At 35.3% G+C, this 24,655-nt stretch overlaps 3 protein-coding genes across 6 annotated transcripts; 2 read left to right on the top strand and 1 right to left on the bottom strand.

The window, feature by feature from the left end:
- The first annotated feature begins 222 nt into the window (after positions 1–222).
- Positions 223–4,377, top strand: LOC141822484 (uncharacterized). Its single transcript, XM_074709937.1, has 6 exons — positions 223–642; positions 1,125–1,270; positions 2,351–2,519; positions 3,464–3,562; positions 3,677–3,759; positions 3,987–4,377. The coding sequence occupies exons 1-6, from the start codon at positions 244–246 to the stop codon at positions 4,114–4,116; spliced, it is 1,026 nt and encodes a 341-aa protein (XP_074566038.1). The 5' UTR covers positions 223–243; the 3' UTR covers positions 4,117–4,377.
- Positions 4,378–5,641: 1,264 nt separating this feature from the next.
- LOC141822457 (C2 and GRAM domain-containing protein At1g03370-like) lies at positions 5,642–13,526 on the top strand. Its single transcript, XM_074709909.1, has 10 exons — positions 5,642–5,703; positions 5,848–6,212; positions 9,101–10,384; positions 10,457–10,639; positions 10,745–11,028; positions 11,109–11,225; positions 11,395–11,657; positions 11,918–12,074; positions 12,175–12,450; positions 13,323–13,526. The coding sequence occupies exons 1-10, from the start codon at positions 5,642–5,644 to the stop codon at positions 13,524–13,526; spliced, it is 3,195 nt and encodes a 1,064-aa protein (XP_074566010.1).
- A 2,611-nt stretch (positions 13,527–16,137) lies between these two features.
- On the bottom strand, positions 16,138–23,119 carry LOC141831025 (acetyl-CoA acetyltransferase 2-like). Of its 4 annotated transcripts, XM_074718483.1 has the most exons (16): positions 23,036–23,078; positions 22,886–22,934; positions 22,624–22,695; positions 22,390–22,488; positions 22,138–22,311; positions 21,952–22,057; positions 21,202–21,340; positions 20,807–20,884; positions 20,655–20,720; positions 19,648–19,733; positions 18,651–18,750; positions 18,420–18,530; positions 18,291–18,332; positions 18,076–18,162; positions 17,529–17,614; positions 16,138–16,398 (listed from the first exon to the last, which is right to left on the bottom strand). In XM_074718483.1, exons 3-16 carry the CDS (start codon positions 22,649–22,651, stop codon positions 16,365–16,367), a joined length of 1,236 nt encoding a protein of 411 aa, XP_074574584.1. In that variant the 5' UTR covers positions 22,652–22,695; positions 22,886–22,934; positions 23,036–23,078; the 3' UTR covers positions 16,138–16,364. The 4 variants fall into 4 exon arrangements, with proteins under 4 accessions (XP_074574584.1, XP_074574589.1, XP_074574579.1 ...); XM_074718488.1 differs by lacking the exon at positions 22,886–22,934 and having other exon boundaries at positions 17,510–17,614; positions 23,036–23,119; XM_074718478.1 differs by lacking the exon at positions 22,886–22,934 and having other exon boundaries at positions 23,036–23,119.
- Positions 23,120–24,655: the final 1,536 nt, after the last annotated feature.

Here is a 24,655-nt window from a genome sequence, read left to right as displayed (position 1 = left end):
ATACGACAAAATAATAACATAGAGATTAACAAAAGAATTTTTAATTATATAACAAATTTATTATATATATATATATAATTTTTTAAAGTAATACGACAAAATAATAGCATAGAGTTTAACAAAAGAACTTTTAATTCTACATTCCCACGTGCTTATCACGTGCGAACTCATGCTATAAAGCCAAAAGAAAAGCTTTGATTGCTTCATCATCTTCTGCGCTCCCATCTCCAACTAACGATAGGAATGCTCTCGGCCAAATCCTATCCAATTCTGTGCCACTACCCTGCGTCCTCTCCCTCCCTCTCCAAGCGCCAAAATCCTAAGCCCAGATCCCTTCTCCCTCGTATCCCACCTCTGGGAGCTCAATCCCTATTCCTTCTGGAAAACTCTACGCCGAGATTGGTTTTTGGGACGAAGCCTACGACTTTGCCGATGGAGAAGAGGCGTCTCCTCCACACATGCCGAGATTCCATCGAAAGGGAGGATTTTGAAGCGAGTCTCGAGGAGAAGGAGAAGAATTTGGTGGAGAGGACTGCCGATGGCGGTGTGAATGCCAGTGATTGGATTACCTCCGTTCTGCTCTTCGGGCTGTGGGCAGGGCTCATGTACTATGTCTTCCAGCTCGCGCCGAACCAGACTCCGGTAGGTTTTCTGTGCTCTTTGTTTATGGTTTCGGAATTGTATTTGTGACTTGTATTGTTTAATCTGAGCTTCAAAATCTACTGTCAGTCTGCTCGAATCCCTAACTGTGTGTTTTTTTTCATGAAATTAAATAGGGGAATGGAATAGGATAGGAATAAGTGTTCATTAGTTTGGTTCACGAAATAGAAATAGAATAGAACATACATGGAATAGACAAAGAATACATTTTTACAATGATAAAATATTGCTGCATGAACTTATGTGTCAATTTAGCACTCCAAGAGCAACAATAACAAAAACACATGCAATGCAATGAAATTATCACTTTGTCTGTCGAATATCTGGCCAAATCAACTGAAGCATCGAGGTCTCAAGGAAACAAATGACATGCTCTAACAACAACAAATGACTTTACAATTACTTATCTACCATAGCAATGCACCCATTATTACTCTCAGAGAGGTTTCTTCTTAAAATTTCAGTACAGGGATATGTACTTCTTGCAAAAGCTATCTTTTCTAAAAGGGGATGATGGTTTTGTGATGAACCAAGTTCTTGTAGCCGTGTGGTGGATGATGGGTACGTGGCCCGTAGTGTATAGCATGTTGTTGCTTCCTACTGGAAGAAGGTGACATCTGAGCTCAAATCCCTTCTTAGCAATTTCATAACTGCTACCTTTATTTTGTGATTATGTATTAAACTATTAAGGCTATTAAAAATGTTTCGCTTCGGGTATGTGTTGACTGATTGCCATGATATATCGACGAATTGTATGGATTACTGCAACATATATGATAAAATATCCACATACTGCATCTGACAAAGTGAGATTCAATAGTGGAAGCAGAAATCTTTAAAAGAAAGTATATTTTTCTTTGGGTTACAATTGCTATAGACTTAACTATTATTCTCATCTCATTTATAAGGTTGCTAAATTTTCTATGAGCTGACCAATCGAATTTAAGATAAACTTCAAGATATTTGATGGTGATACAATGTTAATTGATGAGAGTGTAATTTGGTGGAATTCAAAGTTTGAATTGTTAAGGAAATCTTTAGATGCTTTATGATAAGTAGAATATATGAAAGATAGTTTAGGTAACAAAAGAATAATTAATGGAATAGTTAAGGTGAATGGATAAAATATTTGCAAGTAAAAGATTTAGATATTTTGAATCTATTATTCAATAATATGAGGATTAGGAGACGCTAATAAAGATGTAATTAAGCATGTAGAGTAAAAGGGAAAATTTGTAAGAGTGCAATAAGACTCGCAATGCTTTATGGATCAAAGTGTTAGATTGTTATAAGACAATACTTAAATATGATTAAATAATATTCATTACATTTATTGTATAAAGTTCAAACTAAATTATAAAGGATAATATTATATCCAGTTGAGCTCAATAAAAGGTCAACTTCAATAAAGATTGAGTTTGGTAAGCATTTTAATGAATAAGCTTAAAAAAAATCCAGTTCCGTTAGCATTGAGCTAGGTTGGTGATGCATTATATTTTTGTAATCAACAAATTTCAATACGATCAAGCTCAGTTCGCTTACAACCCTGTTTCATTTATTTTTCTCATTGACAAATTTGGATTGATGAGATCAAGAAATTGACATATTTAACAATCATCCAAAATGAAATCAAGCTCACATTCTTATGCTATTTTTCTCATTTGACATTGTTCTTCATCTGATCATGCAGTTCAAGAAGCAAAATTCCTGTCTGGCCATTCCTGGTTGTTTCATTCTTCCTCGGTGCATATGCTCTAATTCCTTATTTCGTTCTTTGGAAGCCTCCGCCACCAGCTGTTGAAGAAGAGGAGCTCACTAATTGGCCTCTAAACTTTCTAGACTCAAAGATCACTGCCATGGTAAGGAACTAATAGCTCAACTTCATACATAGTTCAATTTCTCATTTTCTTTTTAATAACTCAAATCCATTATCTTTCATGATTCTTTTCTCGCTCCTTTTATCAACACATTTAAGAAAGTCTATTTAACCTCCTGATTTGGGTTGACGAGGTTTAGTAGGCCTAGATAAATCGAAAAGAAGATAGGTTATCGTCATAAGTTCCTTGATATCAATTGGAGTTCACTCTAGCACCACTTGTTAGAAACCTCTACTTCAAACTATGCACTTATAGATCTAAATTCAAATGCCTCTAACATGCGTAATAACTTCCATTACTATCCAAGTGATGAAATCTTAGAACAACATAAACCTAGAAAGACAAAAAAAAAAAATTGATTCAATGTAAATCAACGTCAATGGATAAGATCCAAGTTTATATAGTAAAAGTACAATGAAAAACATAACAAAGTGAGATCTGCTACGTGTACAAGAAACCTTTCAATTCCTCTATACCTCTCAACAACAATAGAGAAAAGCGGCCCCCATAGGTGTGGTGCAATGCTAAAGCACTCAGAGGACCAATAAGAGGGTCAGAGTTCGAATCCCAAATGGGATAAATATCCTAGAGGTCAGCTTCTGAGTATATATAAGATGTGCTTCAGATTTACATGGTAAGCGAACCAGGAGGAAGATCATTTATCTCCAGGATTAGTTAGATGAAACCCGAATACCTAAATTATAAAAAAAAAAAAAAAAAAGAGAGAAGTGAAAAAACATGCCACTTGTAATACCAAAATAATTTAAGAAAAAATTCACTTTTCTACAAGCCTTTTAGTATTTTACAGCCTTTGAACGTGCCCCCATAACGTATTTTTACTCTATGAAACACTTTATCAGTGAGAAATTCATGTCTTTAGCAGTTACCATGTAAAACTATATTGAATAATAACACTGGCACATCAGATTACAATTGTTGCAGGTTTGGGCCTAATTGTATATGCCGGTTTAGCTGATGGAGCAGTGTGGATGGAGTTCTACCAATACTGCAGAGAAAGCAAGCTTGTAATCCTTTTCCTCAAAATGAATCATTTAATGTTGAAGTTTCTTATGACCTTTTTGAAGAACAATTCGCCTGATGGTATACTTATATGCATTTATGTAAAATCTTTGTTGCAGATCCATGTCACAGTCATCGATTTCTTATTATGCACAGCCTTCGCACCATTTTGGGTGTATAATGACATGACTGCTAGGGGATGGTGAGCTCTCGATTCTAAAAATTGTTTCATGTTCTGAAAAGTGTTTCTATTTTGAAAAGTGTTTTATAGTCGTGTGGAAAATTTTATAAAATGATTGTTACATGAAAGGAAGAATAGTCTCCTGTTCTGAAAAGTGTTTGACAGTCAGTGTTGAGAGATCTATAAAATGAATGTTACATTAAAGGAGGAAGTTTCATGTGACTGATTGAACACTCTCTTGGTTGCAGGATGAACAAAGGCTCCTGGCTTTTGCCAATTGCGCTGATTCCATTAGTCGGCCCAGCGTTGTATGTTCTATTGCGCCCTCGTCTGTCAACACTCCCCATGTTTACCTCCTCCAACACAAAGAGCAACTAAATGCCATCCAGTGTTGCTGTCTCTCCCTCTCTTGCTAGTCGAATTCTGATGGTGCGAATGGGCATCCAAGTGAGACAAGGATGAAGGTCGATTGGACTATGGCATATGCATGTTGTAGCTGCTACTAAAACTGTATTCACTTCCTGGGCATGTTGTGCAAGGCAAGTTTAGCAAAAGTGAGATCAAGAACGTTGTAAAATGTTTAGGGAAAATGTTTGAACACAAATTTCAAATGCATCCATCTGTGAATTTCTTTTCTTCTTCAGTAAAAAGGTAAAATTTGCTATTCCAACCGTTTCACATGATCAACTACCTTAGCTTCGTTGAGATTTTCCTTTTGCCTATTTCAGCGAATCTGTTCCGCACTAACCAATTCAATTATGTCATGATGGCATCCATCTATGAATTCCTAATAACAAACAAATGACTATAGATAAATTGTGCTCGATTTATCAAGTCAGGTGAATTAAAGGAAAGACCATTTGTCTTAAAATTAGTTGGGAAAAACTCAGATATTTATATTATTAAAAAAATATATTTGGGTGAATTATAGGAGATTCATTACTTTTTTACCTACTTTAAATTATCTGTTTTTTTTAATGTTTCACATGAACTTTAAAAAAGTACTAAAATATTAATAACTAAACAATAAGGGTGTGATTACAAAAATGCTTTAAAATTTTAACAATCTTTTTTATAACATTTATCGAGTTTAGTATTTCTATTTTATTGTTCAAAATTGAGTAAAACGAGCTTTAGCGGTTGTAAAGAGAAATATTTTAACTGTAAAATAGAAAAATATTTTATATTATTAATGAAACATTTCACAAAAGATTGGGCAAATTTGATAATTACCCTAAAAAAACCCTCCCGCTGACGTGGCGTATCTCGGTCGCCGCGTGATTCGGTTCCTACTCCGATCGAATTTAAAATGTCGTCGAGCAAATCCTTCGCGGTCATGGCGGTTTCCGATTCACGCCCGCGATGTGTCGGATTAGGGTTGGTTCTTCCTCCCCTCTGTTTTGGCCATTTCGGTCTTTGCATCGATCTCCGCGGCGTCCACGTGGGTGTTCGATGAAGGACGGTTATTTGGACAGATTTCCATGATTCCGAACTCTTCGGGGTTTGCGAGGAGCGATGATACGTGATTCCCGATGGCATGTTTCCTCCTCAGTTCTCAGGAATAGTTCGCGTTCTGCGACGTCGCTTTTTCTCCGCAGTCCGCTCCTAAAGTAGTAAAGTTTCTTCCGGTTGCATCGGACGAGGCGAGGCAAGATAGGCTCAAAGTTTTTGAGCATTTCGATTGTCAAATAGTTAATTGCCATTCTATGCTCCAAAATCGTATTTTCACCCTTTTTTTGGTTGCCCTAAGGATTATGGAAGATCTGTGAATCCGAATTGTTTGATTGCAATTTTTCCTCTTTCTTTGAAGGGGGGAAATGTAATGCAAATCCGACCAGATTTTTCTCTCCATTCCTTGGTAGTACCCACATGAGAAATCTCTCTGAAGCTGTTCATTATCTAAATGCTAGATTCATTTCCATGCTCGGAGCACAGAATCTTGGATAAATTACCCAAAGGAAATATGTGAGTTAATTTTGATGCTACGCTTATTAAAGTTTCCATTTTTTATAGTTAGCCGTATAGCAGTTTTCATTCTCTCTCTCTCGTGTGGGTATCCCTAACCTGCTTTCTTGATGTTTTTGTTGTTTCTCTTTTCCTTAAGTTTAGATACAGTTTGTTGGAAATGAAGCTTTGGGTTCATGTCATTGAAGCCCGTAACCTTCCTGTGATGAATCTGAGTGGCGCATGTGATCCTTACGTGAAATTGCAGCTTGGCAACCATAGGTCAAAAACAAAGGTAGTGAAGAAGAATTTGAACCCTGTTTGGGATGAAAAATTCGACTTCATGGTTGGAGAACTCAGTGAAGAGCTTATCATAACTGTGCTCAATGAGGATAAGTACTTTAACAATGATGTCCTGGGGAAGGTGAAGATATCATTGTTGAAAGTTTTGGATGCTGAAAATCTATCGTTGCAGACAGATTGGTACCCGCTTCAATCTAAGAACAAGAAATCAAAGACCAAGAAAACAGGTATGAATTCAAATTTTCGTCTTGTTTCTCTTATTTATAGTCTCAGCTCAGATTCTTTCTTCGTGGTTTGGGTAAAACCTAGAGAACCAGGAATATAAAAAGAAAGGTTGCCTTGTTTCAGCAACTATGATCTTGTTTCATTCTTTGGTGTTTGATAGATACTAGACGTGAAAATAGATAGTACTTTTCTTGTGTCAAAAATGTTAGTAACAGCCCTAGAGCCAATTATGTGATGATCGACTAGGGACTTTTGTATCATATTCTATTATTTATAAAAGTATGATTTTTGGTTATTATATTTACTTTGTATTTGTGCCACATAACTAAGTATAATAATGTCCTTGGGTAGCTAGTTCTAATCTATATCATATTGATTGTTTGAATCGATAGTGAGATGATATAGAGAACATTATATTTAATCATTCCTAGTCAAGCATTAATATTTAGGGACGATATTAATGCGCTGAGACTAGCATGTAGGTCAATTGAATGACTTGATCTCACAAGTCATGAATATGGGATATCGAGTTGACACATGGGTATACATTAGAGAATGTATACTGAATTGATCCGCCACGAGAAAGTTTCATGGATCGTTATATGAGTGTCATCAACTTTCTCATGTGACTATTGGTATGAATAGTCCGTAGACCTGAAGTCACTATGGTTCCCTACATAAGGAGTTATCTATTTTGGTATCGTCAAACGTCACCCGTAACAGGGTGGACTATAAAGACAATCACTAGGTATGTAACAAATTATGCGAAGGGATGTGAGTGATGTAGATGGGAGCTATCCCTCCCATATAACGAGAGTGATATCTTACGACCTCTTGATAGAGTAGGATCACGAAATGCATGACCATGCTCAAATGAATTAATATGAGATATTGAGCTCATTTGCTTGAGTGAGTCTACTTGGGGATCAAGAAACATAAAGATTAATAAGAGGATGACACGGTCTATGCCTCATTGATCAATCTAGATATCGAGGATAGAAGGACATAGTCATACATTATCATAGTCACGAAGGCTATGTCAAATCTCGACATTCTTGTCACTTGAATGATGCATTGCTAGATGTCACTCATTGCTTATGTTTTTAAAATGAGTTTTAGAAACATTGCCAACGTTACGAGAACCTATTGGATCACACACAAATAACACTCTATTTGTAGATGTGTTCATTTTAGTTTGACTAAAGGAACAATTAAGCTCATTGGATGACCTAGACTTGAGTTAGACTCAAGTTGGTTGAATTTGAGTTAGACTCCTAACTCAAATTAAACCAAGTTGGATTTTGATTCATCATGCATGATTAATGTGGATTAATCATGCAATGAAGAGGAGAAGGTTACATGCATGGGAGTTATCATGCATAATTAATATGATTAATTATGCATTGATGAAAGAATACCAAAAGCCTAAAAATCTTTGGTATTCATAGCATGAATATAAAAGAGTTTCTCTTGCAAAACTCTTGGATGGTTCATTCTTCTTGTCTCCCTCTTCTTGCTTGGCCGAAATTCCCATAGAGGTTGCTAGCACAACCTAAGTCTTCTCCAAAAGATGAAAGAATGTTAGTGTGGATACGCATTGAGGCACGGATACTTGAACGTGCTAGAGATCCGATAATTTTTGGACGAGCGGGATAAGTGAAGGGCACGCATCAAAGGTAAATTTTATTAGATAGGATTTGGATTTTGTAGATTTAACTTGTACGGATTTTTTGCATGGATCACTCAAGAGATCTTATTTTCCGTTGTACAATTTTGGTTTTGTCGCATAGGATTCCCAACAAAAAATCACCATTCCTTGTCAGAAATTACAAATAGAACCTACTAATTTGGCCATTTGATTGTTTTATACTTGGTCCAACCATTTTAATCTCTAAGGTTTTATGATATCATCATCAAGCTGTGTTGCCTAACTATATTTGTTGGCTACGTGAATCTTGTCTTTCTGTTTAACTCCATACAAGGATATAGCACTATTAATATTCATATCCCATAAAATCTATTTTAATTGCATCAAATAGAGTTTTCCATACTTTCAACTTTTTGATTCAACTTAGTTATTGCAACTTCAAAAACCAGTAAATCAAAGTAATAGCTATGATAGTTAGGTAAAATATAATAGTAAGTATATTAAGAGTATACCAATAAATAATATATTTAATTTCACAAATTAAAATTATTGATATAATAGAAATATATATATCATAGATGATCATGGTTATAAACAACATGACCATGGTTGATCCATCTCAAGGACAGGCTTCGCCTTAGCCCAAAACTAAAGATTTAAATATATAATAATTATTAGATAATTAAAATTAAATAGATAAACATAGATAAAATAATAAGTGTTAAATATATAATATGCATCTTTAAACTATTGTATAGTAATAGAAACTATCTGATATATGCATAAGAAGAGCGGTTCGATGTACGAAATTCTCGTCAATATGGGACACCAAGGAAGGATTGGATGCATTGGGTCTATTGTACGTAGTTTTACCCTGCATTGTAAGAAATTATTTCCACGACTTGAACCCATGATCACAGGTCATATGACAACAACTTTATCATTGCGTCAATACTCCCCTTCAAACTATCTAATATATGCATATTGTATTGAAATTGGATGAACCTATGTTTAGCATATTAGGTGTGCTTGGTCCATATATCTTCAAATTTTTATTAATGAACAAACACCAGAAAGAAATCTTTAGCTCATCTTAAAATGTATAATCTAACACACAAAAAATTATTCACCAAGAGCATTAATGTCTTTATAGCTTGAGAGTTTTACATGATAGTTGACTCATTAATGGCTATTTATTTTATTTATTAGTGAGACTAACCATTTCGTTTCTACTACGTGTAGGGGAAATTTGTCTTGCTGTATCTTTGTCCCCTAGGAACAATATCTTGGATGCATCTTCTATTACCGAACAGGTATCTTCTTCTGCTAATGTTGCATCAAGCTCGGAGTCATTTGAACTAATTAAGGAGGTTCCTTTCTACACTCCTAGTGAAAAAGTAGAGCCTTCTTCACCTTCTTCTCCACCTTTGGGTCTTGACAATACTACAATTACCAAGGAAGATAAGTCGAGTTTAGGCTCTTTTGCTGAAGTATTGTCTCAATTTTTTCTCGGGAGAAATACAGATTCTTTGGTGTTAGCTGATATAAAAGATCTCGGTTCCTCAGAACAATCCCAAAGTGCACCTGCAGAAACAGAGATATATGCTGACCCATCTTCTAATGAGCCATGTGAAAATAATTTCAGTTCTCTATTGGAAACTGTGGCTACAAAGGATAATGGAACTGGTATGCCCGGAAAACTACCTGGTGGGGTATTGCTAGATCAGTCTTATGATATTGCATCAGTTGATTTGAACAACCTCTTATTTTCTCCGGATTCAAAATTTGGGGATTCTTTTGCAGAAGTTCAGAGAACTACAGATTTGAAAAAGGAATCCTGGAGGCTTATCAATGATGAAAGTAGTTTGAGGAGAGTGATAACTTATACAAAAGCTGCAAGTAAATTGATTAAGTCTGTAAGAGCTACGGAAGAGCAGACATATTTGAAAGCAGATGGAAAACGGTTTGCTATTCTGGCAAGTGTAAGCATTCCTGATGTTCCTTATGGTAGCTATTTCAAGACGGAGGTCCTTTATTGTATAATGCCAGGACCTCAGTTGCCATCTCCAAACCAGTCATCAAATTTGCTGATATCATGGCGTATAAACTTTCTTCAAAGTACTATGATGAAAGGCATGATTGAAAGTGGAGCAAAGCAAGGTCTGACAGAGGGTTATTCCCAGTTTGCTGATCTTCTTTCCAAACATGTTAAACCACTTTCCCTGGAAGACTCTTCTTCTAAAATAGAGGAAAACTTAACAGTGCTTGAGACAAAGAAAGAAACGGGATTGGGCTTGGCAGTTCACTTCCTGCAAAATTTTGCTGTTCTCCTCTCTCTTTTTGTATGCATTTATGTGTTAGCTCACATCCTAATAGCCAACCCGAGCATGGTTCATGGGCTTGAGCTTGTTGGCCTTGATTTGCCTGATTCTCTTACAGAATTTCTAGTGTCAGCAGTTTTACTGATTCAAGGGCAATATGTTCTCAAAGTAATTGGACGCTTCTTGCGTGCCAGAGAACATAACAGTGAGACCTTCATCCCACCACATACATTGTAGTCAACTTTTTCCCTTGATTAAACTGTTTTTATGTGCACAGGGAATGATTGTAGTGTTAAATCACAAAGAGATGGCTGGTTGCTGACTGTTGCATTGATTGAAGCAAGCAACATCGCAGCTGCATATTCATTTGGATCATCTGATTCCTATGTCGTTTTTAAATGCAATGGAAAGACGAAGACAAGCTCTATCAAGTTTCAAACAACAAATCCTGTATGGAATGGTAATTGCATGAAGTGCCACTTCCTTTTGCGTACTCCAGGCATTTTGTTTCTTAAACTTAACATAGTGCATTACTAATTAGTTTATTATTTGGTTGAAATTGCAGAGGTATTTGAATTTGATCCTATGGATGATCCTCCATCGAGAATGGAGATTGTAGTTTATGATTTTGATGGGCCTTCAGAAGATGCTATCTCCCTGGGCCATGCTGAAGTCAACTTTGTGAAATCTAACTTGTCAAAACTAGCTGATGTCTGGATCCCTCTTCAAGGAAATCTTGCTCAGGCATGTCAGTCTAAGTTGCATTTGAGGATTTTCTTGAACAATTCAACAAGCAACGAAGTTGTAAGACAGTACCTAACTAAAATGGAGAAGGAGGTTGGGAAGAAGGTAAAGCACCATTCAATTTCATGATACTTTTTTAATTTTTCATTTCTTCTGGCTGAAGTTTTAGATGTTTGTATTTGTAGATAAATCTGCGGTCCCCTCAAACAAATTCTTCATTCCAGAAGCTTTTTGGTCTTCCCCAAGAAGAATTTCTCATTAATGATTTTTCTTGTCATTTGAAGCGGAAAATGCTTTTACAGGTACTTAATACTTACTTTAGGGGCAACAAATTTGGAAATAAATTGTAAGAGGATATTCTGTCTCAATATATTCCTGTACAACTGCATTATTCTCAATCTGTATTTCCATTATGATTCTGTTTTACATGTTAATTAATCTGCTTGAGTAGCTAAACTCGCAGTTCTGCAGGGTCGTCTCTTTCTTTCTGCAAGAGTTGTTGGGTTTTATGCAAACATATTTGGGCACAAAACCAAGTTTTTTATCCTCTGGGATGACATTGATGACATTCAAGTTGCTCCACCATCTCTGGCTACTGTAGGTAGCCCTTCTTTAATTATTATTCTAAGCGCAAGCAGAGGCATGGATGCCAAGCATGGAGCAAAAGAAGTTGACCATGACGGGAGACTAAAATTCCATTTTCAATCATTTGTCTCATTCAATGTAGCCAGCAGGTAAAAGTTATAGTTGGATGATACTTTATTTCATCATAACTTGGATGACACTGCTAATGCAACCTATAACAGTTAATTGAATTATAGAATATCAGCTTGGTATTAGCATCGATGTTATTGCAATTGATATCCACTTGATTTGAGAAATACTACCATTTTGTGGAAGTTTCTTAATGTAAAATCAAGCAGCTGCAACTGTGCTATTAGTTATTTTTTCGACATAATTTCTTATCTTGCACTTTGAATCTAATAACAAACAGGACTATCATGGCATTGTGGAAAGCAAGATCTTTAAGTCCTGAACAGAAGATGCAACTTGCCCAAAACGAATCTGAAGCAAAAGAAGAAACTGGTACACTCCTGGGATCAGAGGATGTGAAGATGATCGAGGTATTCTCCGATGGCCTTCCACTGGCTGTGAGTCATTTTCCCAACTCAGATTGAACAATGTTAAAGTAATTCATAAATTTTATAAGAAAAGTATCAGTAAAGATTGTGATGCTCAATGTTTTATCAGGCAAGCTCTGTGGTGGATCTATTTGGAGGCCCATTGGAGCCTAAGATTATGCAAAAAGTTGGCTGCATAGACTACTTGGCTACGCCATGGCAATCAGTTAAACCTGATGTGTATCAGAGGCGAGTTAGTTACAAAGTTGACAAGAATTTTTCATGTTTCACTGGTGAAGTTACCAGCACTCAGCAAAAGTATCCCTTGTCTGATGGAAGCGGATGGGTTATTGAAGAGTCCATCTCCCTTCAACCCCAAGAGCATCAATTGTGTTCCTATCTAAGTGTATGTGCTTTACGAATTCTGCCACCTTCATCCTGTTTGCATCTTTAGAAAATATCCGATATTGCATTTGCTAATCAAAGAGTAGCTCATTTCCAAGTTTCGTAGACATCCTTGATAGTAAACAATATTTCATAAGCTCTGTGATATCTTATGGACCAAGGCCCTTTCTGACTACTGCATAATCACATAATCCCTGTACTTTTGAAATTTGATGCTCAAACCTTTTCGCTTTTTGAATGTTCTAGTGGCTTATTAGTCCTAGAGAGGTAAGGCTGTAAATCAGCCAAGCTGAACTGAACTTGATGCTTTGATGGTGTTCAAGCTTGATTATTTATCTTGATCAGCTTGTTCAAACTTGTTAGAAAGCTTATCGAGCTCTAGCTGAACTCAAGCTTTTACCAAACTCAACTAGCAACATCACTGTCCTTATAATTTACCAAGCTCAATTAGCCACATGGCCATGTTTATAACTTACCGAGCTCAATATCCACATGGTGTTCTTTAAGATTTTGTTAATTGATTGATCCGATAAATAAAACTTTCTATCATGCTATAAATAATTTAAAACTGTAAAATTTATAAAATACCGAAAACAATTGATACAAATAGTATTATAAATATACATGTGTATTATCAATCTTTTTGTTCATGAAACATTCTGAGCATCAATCTTGTTCATGAATATTATGTCCATTTATATCCCTACATACAGGAGTTGCTAGATACAGGAGTTGCTAATTCTTGCTGTAATCAGAATCTGTATAATTCAATTCCATGAATTGGCTCATATAGTTGCAAATTATAGTCTCACTCATAATTGGGGAAAAAAAACACTACTCAGTTCATTCAGGTTCATGTTCCTTCTTTTGCAGCTTCTTCTAAAATACCAGATCCAAGATGTGTCTTCTGTACCGAAAGCATGCTACGTCCAAGTAACTCTAGGAATTAGTTTGCTCAAAGGCACCAAACAGAAAAAGAAGATCACTAAGAGCCTGACATCTGATACTTCCGTTCGCCTTAAGGAGATGTTCTGTCAATTCGAAATAGAGCTACTTACTAGGGACCAGATTATATGAGCCTGACATAGAAGCTCATAATTCTTGAAGTAGCAGCTACTAGAATTTTAGAACTCCAACTTATTCCAGCCTCCAGACAGCAGTGATGATTCAGCTGCTGAATTGGAGGTCATTTTTAGTTCTCTTCGATGAAAAGTATCACTGAACACAACTACTTGGATGGTGTCCTTTGAAGGTGTTCTTGGGACTTCGCAGAACAAGTAGGATTTCATTTACAGTCGATACCGGATCTCATGGATGATCCTGCTCCCTCCTTTTCCTTGGTAACTGGAGAATAAGCAGCTATTCAGCTAATGATAATGCCACATGAATTCAACAAAGTTAATAGTTGGATTCGCTGATGCAGTGGAAATCGAAACTGCAATCAATTGACTGACATAATCTCTTTCGATAAAAATAGCTGAAGGAAGCAAAGGAGAGCAGGTCGCAGCTGCATAGTTGCACATTACAATGTAGTATTTTTTTTTAAAAAAAATTTCATAGAACAATTTCAAACTGTGGCCATGTATTAGTTGAAGTATATATAAGGTGGTAGATTGCTGTGGCCCAAAGATTGTACCATATTGTGTGGAATGAATGAGTGTCATTGTTATGTTGTACAATATTGTAAGGGATTTTCCCAATTGAAGAAATTACTATTCATATTCTATTTTGAGAAAATGAGACTTTTTTTTGTTGTTGTTGTATATTCAAGTGTTGGCATAGTTTGCTGAATTACATCGTTAAAATCAATGCTAGATGATCTAAAACTTACTTGAAAATGTTGAATATAGACTTTGCTGCAAACAGATTTTTAGTGGTTCTTGTTACTGATTTGCAGTTACCTTAGTTTATGACCACAAAGGTAGTCTTGTATCGTCTATATTCATGTTATTGAGCTCGATTTTCTATTATATTATCATTTGTATTTAAATATATTTTCTTTTATAATTGATAATCAAGTATTCTTTACTCTTCCTCTATTAATTTTTTGGATGTCTAAATCTCCATATTATTTTAAAAGTATTTCTTGGAATTTTTATTTAATAGATGCAATCTTAGTTTTTTATTTTTTACTCGTGTGGTTGCATAGTTCTTTAACATATTGGATCTAATTATTGTATACTTAAATTTTAATTAATTGTAAAGCGAATTATAATAGACACTAAAAATATTAAAATTACGACTAAGTATAAATTTTGATATTTTACTCAATAGTACTCAAAGATCTATTTATTTTAACACAATTAAAAATCAATTAAATGTTGAAAGATATTATATAATATTTCTAAAAATGCATGAGTCCTAAATGATAGAACAAGAAAATTGTTTTATGGGGAAGGCTAAAGGATTCACAAGAGTGAAAAACAAGAGAGGTGAGATTTATCACCTGCCTTCACAAGTTTATAGTTCTTATTTCTGTCTGGCTCATATACTTCTCCATGAAGGGTAGCCAAAGTGCCAAATTGTTTTATGGGAAGTTACTTATCCTGTGTAAATTACATTAGTGTGTGCGCAAAGCTTCGTACTTATGCTGTTTGTTTGACTCCATCATATGCTTGTCGTATGCTTATAGATTATAATGTTGTCTTTCTAGTTAGATAGTGCAGATTGCTTGGGGCCATCATTTTAGATTTTTGAGTCAAACACAAACGATTGTTCTACATTAAAGATTTCCTACTATGATAAGTTTCCTTTCATATATCATACTGGAAATCTGAACTTGTTCATGTTGACAAACTATTGATGTCTTCTTTATTCTTAAGTTTGAACATTCGAAAGAGGAATATGCTTATCCTCCATTAAGTTGTTATGTTGTTCTCCTAATGTCTGTAAGAATAAAATAGTGTTGTTGGTACAATACGAACTAAAAGAACAGAGATTAGGAAGAGATTTTCCATTTTGTATTTTTTTTCAGATAAAACCAACCAAATTCTATTGTTTTATCACCAAACAAGGATCTTCTCCTGAGGTGATCCCTATAGCTCACATAACTCTTCACGATCAGATAGATATAATCACTATGACATTTATCTTTGAATTTGATTGCTCCAGATATATTCATTCACGACATTTATAATTTTCATTTTGAATTTGATTGTTCCTGCTCTACATATTAATGATATTATAGTGTAGCTAGATTATCGACATCTTTGCTGAAAGGTATGCTTTATGGCATATGGTCAACCTTTGTTCTTGACGTAGAAACTTGATAGTATTCCCTGAGAACACACTGACTCTGCCTCAAAGTTGATTGATCTGTGCCTTTAATCAAACAACACACATGCTGCCAACGGCAAAATAATTAGTGATTCTATGTTTCATGGTTGTCTTACCATCACAAAATTCGATACTTCTATCTTTTCCAAAATTGTTTATCATGCGTCTTATGTTCTTCCACTCATTGATAATGATTTCCTCTGGGAACACTTGTTTAGTGATGTTAACCGATTTCATTGATTTTCAAAAATGTGCCCTTTCCGTTATCAATGAAACTGATAAATATGCAGCTACTACTACAACAAATCTCTGGCATGAAAGTTAATGAGGACCAAAAGAAGCAAACTTGGGGGGTGCAATTACAGTAATTTTACATGATCTTGCTACGGATTGGATCGCGCAAATGGGTAGAGAAAAAGGAGTTCAAAGTTTTGATGCCTTGATGCATGTTTATTTGTAAAATCTGGGAAACTATGATGAGAATAGTTCATCCAGTAATGCAAGACTTCGACAGCATGTTCTAGCAAACTAGTTTTATGGTTCTTTTGAGGAACATTGTCTTTGTGCTAAGATTTCAAAGATTCTCAAGTAAAATATTAGTTCTTCGGCAGAGGCCTTGGAGATCGACTAGGGCTCAACTCACAACAGAGATCGCTTCATTCCTCCATGAGGCCTGCAAATAAAAGGAACAAATTAAGAAAAAAAAAATTACAGAGCACAGAATCTCTGGTGAAAACCACTAGCTACTCCACAATTGTAACAAGATCTCATAAAAATAAGGTGCTAAAATTTAAGATAAGTTAGACTTTGATTCTACTAAGGGATAAGATTTAATTCATAGGCAAAAAAAAAAAAAAAAGAATCAAGCCTTTGTCTCATGGATTAAAGTCCAGTGCTGTACGACTGAAACAGCCGAGATTTACCACTTTCTTCTCGCACTGAGACACATAATGCCAGTGGCATGACAAGGATAGTGGGTGTGAGGCTTCTTCCTATTTGATATGCAACCTAGACACTACACTCTTCTTTATTCTTGCTTGGGTTCATTGGATCCTTCCTCTATTTGTCAATTGGCCGTGATGTAATGCAGACGATTTCGATCCACTTGCGTTTCCATCATCAGCAAGGTCATAAGAGATGTAGAGGCTTCACCAGATTTGCGCAAAACTTTCTCCAACACTAGTGAAGAAGGATGTGTTTCCTTCATTTCTTCCTCCTAACAGGCAAAGTATTGGTACAAAAAAGTTGTTTCTCCGGTTGGGGACCTAAACCTTACTTTGTTCCATCTCTCAATGTGTTTCTGTTTTCTGACGAATTGTGTAACTCCATAATCTTCATCGCGAATATTTATTTGTTAGTAAGAAGACATTTTAGAGATATGCTTGGTTAGGTTGCATGCACCCTTCCCTCCCTCTACTACAGTTACAACTACAACTACTAAAGGACTCACTTGTTCAGGGATGAATGCCTTACCTCAAACTCAGTTGGGCAAAAGTGAGTTGAAGAGCTATTTAATATGAAGGTTTAGTTGTCCTATTATTAGATGGGAATGCTGAATACCTACTTTTGATAGGTCCCTTTGGGGCATATTTCATTGTCTTATCGTTCGGTTGTTTAGACAGGCTCCCTTCCTTGACTGCTAATAATAATAAAAGGTAGTGCATATAGTAAGTGAAACTTCTACTTTCCAGATGAATTCTTCAATTACTAGCCGAAGGATAAGAACCGATCTTAAGCTCCAACCTATGCCTCCGGAGAAGTATTTGAGAGAAGCTGAATCTTACCGAAATTAAAAATGCTTACACGAGCTCTAAGACCAGGGCAGAAGCCCCTCCTCCACCATTGCAAACACCAGCAACTCCAACTTTGCCATTTCTGTGTCTCAGAATCTGCAAAGAAAGATAAGCTGTATAAATGCCACATCCACACCTCGCGATACTAAATATATATGGACATAAGCTGATGGAAAAACAATAATCATTCAAAAACTCAATTTTTTTCTTCCTTCACACGCACGCACGCACACGTGCACACACACACACACAAGACAACATATAGTGTACTCATGATTACAACAAGTACATGGAGTTTTACACACTACATGGAACCTATAACGCCAGTCCTCAACTACATGTGAATCCCTCTTATGAACATGTAATAAGTATTTAATTAAGTTGGATATTACTAGTGTTATAGCCTTGCATTAAAGCTCAGAAGTGGAATAAGATTTATGTGGTCGACCTCAAATAGTTAGGATAAACACAGCTTGATGATAATGATGCTAAATTCCAACATCGTAATCTGATATTTCAACTGGGTATACAAAAAAGAGCAGGCTGCAAAAGCATACCCCTAGTAAGGTAACCAGTATACGGGCTCCACTGCAACCTAGAGGATGCCCCAAGGATACAGCTCCACCGTGCACATTAACTTTCTCCTGCCAAGGCAGCAGATGGAAACATCTGTTAGTTGAAATGTGCCATAGTTGGTTACGTAGCTGTTGATTGCTACCGCATCTGGTTCAACAAAAACTAAACATATGAAAAGAGAAAGATTAAAGCTTACAGACGGAAGCGAAAGAAGCTTTTGGTTTGCCAGGGCAACAACCTGCAGAAGGGCAAAATTTTGAGCCCACATATAATTGAACGATGAAAGAGGTCCAGTAACATCAGCATTTAAGAAACTAAAACTCACTGAGAAGGCTTCATTTATTTCATAGTAATCAACTTGAGAAGCATCCAAGCCTGCACTTAAAATAGCTTTGGGAATTGCAAGTGCTGGTGCTGTTGTGAATAATTCGGGGGCCTGAATAATGAATACAATATCATTCATTTATCATATGAAAACCTGGTAAGTAAAAGAATATACTATAAAAGAATCTACAAGTCTGTAAGTGAAGAAATGAAGTTTCTTGTTTGTTAATACCTGCGCTGAGTCTGCATAACCTCTGATCTTCGCAATCACTTGCAATCCTAATTCTAGAGCCTTCTGTCCACTCACCAGCACCAAAGCGGCAGCACCATCACTGCAACAAATATATTTTACAAATTCAGATTGAAAATGATATGCAGAAAAGTTCCCAACTTAAATAAAATGAGTTAGATCAAGTGTGTCTTACAGTGGCATCACATGAAAGATATATATGTGTGGCATTTACTAGAAAGGATAAAAGAAAGAATAAAATATTAATACTCAAGAGCCATTATGTAAAATTTCAATATAAGATAGACTGACAGAAGATAAGTGGAGATAATGTATGTTCAAAGGCAATCAATAGATACGAGAGTTGGGTCAATTAAAATGATAGATGTAAGAGTAGAGGAAGATCAAAGAAAAGTTTAATTAACATGATTTCGATGATAATGACGAACTAAATACATACTTGTAATTTAGGGAACCTATCAATTTTAGCAATGTAAAGTTAGCAAACTCTTGCAGTATGCTTTGCTATCACCATGATCATATAGCCAAGGAAAGATGCAGACCTCATTGCCAATGTTTCAGAAACCAAATTACTCCATAGTACAGAAAAGACAAGGAATAAAGAATTTAGTATCTAGTGGATTTGAAATTAAACTTACAGATGGAACTAATATTAGTTCAAATCATCACAAAAAAAATTATTCAACAACAGGCAAGAATGGACAATGAATTGTAGAAAATAAAATGCCATATTAATGCCTACAGGATTAGGACCATGCTAGTTATACAAATCTCTCATTAAGAGATTATTCCAACAAATTAATATGTTTCTGTAAGAATGGATAATCGATTGTTGAAAATAAAATGCCATGTGAAAGTCATCAGAATTTAGGGTGGTGCTACCTATATAAATATCACATTAATAGATCGTTCTTACAAATCCATCTGTTTCTCTAATATTATACTCACAGAAGGACAAAATGGTACAACAAAAATCTACCTTATACTAGATGCATTACCAGCAGTCACTGTCCCACCATTCTCCTTAAAACTGGGCCTGAGCTTCCTTAGTTTAACAGGATCAAACTAGCAAAAAGAAAGAAAAAGAAAACACAATTAAAGCTGGCCCATAGAAGCATTGAAGAATTTGCACAGAACCGATCTGGCATCCAACTAAAAAATTTTACAATTTGCCAAAAAGAGATAAAAGCTAACAATTACTCTCTTAGAGTCGACAACACATACTTTCAATAAATGCATGAAGATTAGTCAGCTCAACTGCTCAAAGAATTAAACCAGAATTGTTCTTCAAACTAAAAATATTCTAATATGCCATGTACAAATTTTTTTTAACCCATGATGTAAGAGATTAAATACATAACTTCTAAACTGGAAAAATTGCTTCAGCAACCACAGATCAGCAGAAATATTTGCTTTTGTGATGCTGCTTGTAACTTAAAAAAGATCTAAAGTCCACAATCAGAAATTTAATAATACAGCATCAAATTATTCATGCTGACATAATCAATTGCATATGGATTTGTTAAGCATTATCAATAACTTGTTATCAATAACAGTTGATGTTCATACAGGCTGTGCTTTGAACTCCTAAGACAATAAATGGAAGAGAGAAGATGCCCAAATAAAGTAACCAAACCAAGAAAAAAGTATTTATATTCTATTCCTACTCTGATACTATTCCCGAAGAATAGCTATTCCATTCTGTAAGCCAAATAAGCTATTAATGTTCTTGAAAATCCAAATTTTCTTGTGTCAAGAGGATGCTTCACTGGAAGCATCCAACAAAATAAAGATTAGATGAAAATTATATGTCATGTGCATTTCACCAGTAAAACTGAAGGGGATTGCAATAGGCAAGTAAGCAGGAACACTACATAGACATATCTATCTGAAGCTCATCAAATAAAGTAAATGAAAAGTGGAAAACTGCAGCATAAATTCGAAAATTGCTTGCAATGCAACAGATTGCTTGCATAGGAAATTTACTTTTTCAAGGCTTTCATCCTTGTCGATAATCATTGATGGTCTTCCTCTGCCTGCAGAAACTTCAACCTGCAAAGCAAAGCATTGGAGACCTTCAGTGAACTTTTTGAACATTAGATATCCAGCCTAATATATCACATAGAGGTAAGTCTTACTGGTGCAATTTCCCATGTGAATGCACCAGAGTTACGAGCAGCTATTCCTCGCTCATTGCTCTGAATAGCATAAGCATCCTAAAAGGGACATAATGAATAAAACAAAGTCAAATTCCTTTGAAAATTGAATTCATACTCAAACATACGAAACTACTCTACATTATAAATAAGAAATAAATAAACACTACACACAGAAAAATGAATTGAAGTATTCACATAGAATAGCCTAGTTTTCCTAGGGTTTAAGCACACAGCTAATTCAGTTGCATGACTATTGACATGCAAATCTTCCAAAATACATATAGAGTAGCCTAGTTTTCCTAGGTTTTAAGCACACAGAAAAAAGGATAAAAGGATACAAGCTTCCTATTAAAGTATGCATGATGTATATTCACCTGTTCTTCTTTTGATATTGAATGATTAACAGCACATAATTCAGCACACATTCCCATGGCAAAATCATTATAGACGTCCCATAGCCCATCTTTAAGCATTCCATCAACAAGTGTGTCATGCCCAAATCGAGATCCTTTTCTATGAATTAAAAAGAACAGGAGGATTAATGGAATAAAAATATTCTTGAAGGTGGATTCCATCTGTAATGTGAGATTCAAAACAACACCATAGTTTTTCATTTAAAAGAGATTCTCACAAACACCAAAGCATAGAATATATGATATATAAAGGGCAGCTCAGTGAACAAAGCTTCTGTCAATGCGGGGTCCTAAGGAACGATCTATTGTATGCAACCTTACCTTTACAAGAGGTTGTTTCCGAGACTCGAACCCATAACCGTCACACGGCAATAACTTTACCGTTGTGTGAAAGCTCCCCTTTAGAGAATATATGATATATATCATATAAATTAATAATTTATAAAAATATTACAACATGTATTCTCATGGAATACATGCTAATGCATAGATCTTGTCATTGCAGTTATCACTATGATAATGCATTTGTATAATGTAAAAATAATATATATGTATAAAAGGTTTAAGTTTGGTAAAAATTTGCACTTGGTGATATCCCTATTTGTCATGCATTACCCAGGCATGACTCCGACAATCAAGCACTATAATTAAGGAATGTATGGAGAACAGAATTTCTATATGCAACAAAAACCTGATAGCGGCTTAGCTAACCTTGCTTCTGCAATATACTTGGGAGCATTTGACATACTTTCCATGCCACCAGCTATAACTACATCATTAATACCCAGCTGGATACTCTGTGCTGCAATCATTGTAGCTGTGGAACGGAGGAAGAAGTTTATGTGATTCAATAGAACAACTCAGAAAAATTGTATCCTCGACTTTAAACAACAATACCCTTCATTCCAGATGCACAAACTTTGTTTATGGTGGTGCAAACAACTGTATTTGGTATTCCAGCACCCAGAGCAGCCTGCCTGGCGGGAGCTTGGCCAAGATTTGCACTCAGGACATTGCCGAAAAAAACTTCTTGAACAATCGAGGGATCTATATTTGCCCTTTCAAGAGCATCTGACAAAGCACAAAGAGATCAGTAGGTCCAACACAGAGTAAAGTCAAAAGGTTTGAGAAAGTTATATATGCTCATACACTTGATAGCAATGGATCCAAGTTGTGTTGCAGATAAAGATGACAAAACACCAAGAAATCCACCCATAGGTGTACGTGCGACACCAACAACACATACATCTGCCAATAAGAACTGACTGGTTTCAGGATAAACAACAAAAGCAAAAAATCAACGGGAGAAACAAAGATAAGACGAGTATAAAGCAAATTTCTCCAACTACTCATCGAGCATAAAATACGGGGATTCTAACATACCTCTTGGATTTATCTGCTCCGAAGCCATGGGTATTGCCGTGATTAGATCCAAAAAACGAGCAGCTAATCAACCTAGCAAAGAGGTGAAAATCAAACGCTGATTTATTCAATAACATAACACTGAGTGCAAATCATAAGCCGAAAAGCAATATGCAAATAAATCATGACAAAAAATATCGAATATAAAGGCCAAAGCGAAACGAAAAGAAAAAATAAATCTTGTTGGGATGTGAAATAAATCTCAACAAAAAAGGATTTTCACCTCCGAGAGATGGAATGAGAACAGATCAGGAGTGAGCAAAGCAAATATGCTAGCGAAACGCATCAAGGCGCGTGATCAATGGATAGTAGCGAGTTTTACAGACAATACGGACTCCGGAGATCGGAAACAGAGGAAGAACCGGAACTTTACCTCCCGCGCCACAACCGAGGACTCTTCGCCGCGTTCGATTGGCCCTGCCCTGGTCACAGAGAGAGACAGAGAGACAGAGGAGGAGACGGGGAGTGAGACAACCAAATGGAGGAAGAAGTTATTAATAGCAGCTGGAGCCGTGAAAGACTGAACCATGGCTCTTATGCACATCGCACCCCTTAATTTTGTAATTGCAACCCAATGATAACCATGGCTCTTATGCACATCGCACCCCTTAATTTTGTAATTGCAACCCCAACGATTTTTACTTTAATTTTTGTTTCCCAGAATAGAATCCGAATAAAAAAATTTATCCAGAATTTTTATACGCATTTGAATAATGTTTTTAAAATATAGAATATTATAAAAATAAAAGATAAAGTCTAATTTTCTCATAAATTATTTTTTTTTCAACTATTGACGTGATTATCATTATTTCATTTTTATCTTAGTGTTAGCGTTGAGGAAAAAAAAAAATGGTTCAACTGCCAAACTAGAAAGAGAGAGAGAGAGGATATTAGAAGTATATTTGGTTATGCTTTAATCATTTTTAATTTTTAATTATTATGTATTCTTACATTTATGATTTATATATTTTTATTTATAAAAAACACTTAAAAGAGATATAATCTAAAAAAGAAAGGATGAGTGTAAATAAATCAAATCGAATCAAATTTAAATTTCTCTTATGTAAATTTATTCATTAAAGATCATAAGGATGGAGTTGGTAGAGCTCAAATAACAATATTATCGAACTTATAAATTAGCTACATGAAATTATATATATATTAAAATTTTAACCTACTTCAAAAAATTAAAATTTATAAATTAATACATATTTGAAAAAAATATAATTGCATTTTATATAAATTAATAAATAATTTTATTTTACGAATATTAATGAAAGTGTTCGAATTTATCTATCATATTGATTTATTAAATCAATATAATTTTTTTTTATCAAATTGAATATTAAACTTCTTTATGAACCTCTGTTCATTTACAATCTAAGGTAGAATCCATCACCTTAGTGGGCCCACATGATCGACTTTAAAAATTACCATATGTGAGGAAGTAAATCGAGAAACTGTAGTTGATTACGATATTATCTGACTTCGTCAGGAATCGAATTCTTATCTTCTTCTACAACTTTACTGTATCGTAATCAATTCAGTTATGTCCAAGAACATTTACAACCTAATAAGGGAACAAACAACTCCTTGTCAAATTTAAATACAGCACAGGGACAAACTATTGAAGATTATGACATGCAATTAATTTGAGCATAGTATCGTCACTCAAGTTATCGACGCATATTTCTTTCCGCATAATTATTCAAAGGCAAAAGGGTTGCACACAAACAAAAACCCTATTATAATTTTTTTTATCGAGAAAAAAAAAGAGAAAAGAATTAAAGTAGACTTGAGGAATAAGCAAGCTCCAAGGCCACTAGAACCATCTCCCGCCGTCCGATCTCATCGATCGGAAAAGATTCCTTAGATCCACGGCTCATATAATTCTGAAATAATTAACACAATATCGAACCGACGTAATATAAAGACCTCACCGAGTGCTTCTCCTTTATCTCCCTCCGCCGATCATTTCCGCTCTCGGCTCCTC

The sequence above is a fragment of the Curcuma longa genome, chromosome 1 (genome assembly GCF_044706935.1).
Source record: "Curcuma longa cultivar G26 ecotype Majalengka, Jawa Barat chromosome 1, ITB_CL_G26_1.1, whole genome shotgun sequence".
In the NCBI taxonomy this organism is placed as follows: domain Eukaryota; kingdom Viridiplantae; phylum Streptophyta; class Magnoliopsida; order Zingiberales; family Zingiberaceae; genus Curcuma; species Curcuma longa.
This window is presented reverse-complemented; position numbering and strand designations above follow the sequence as displayed.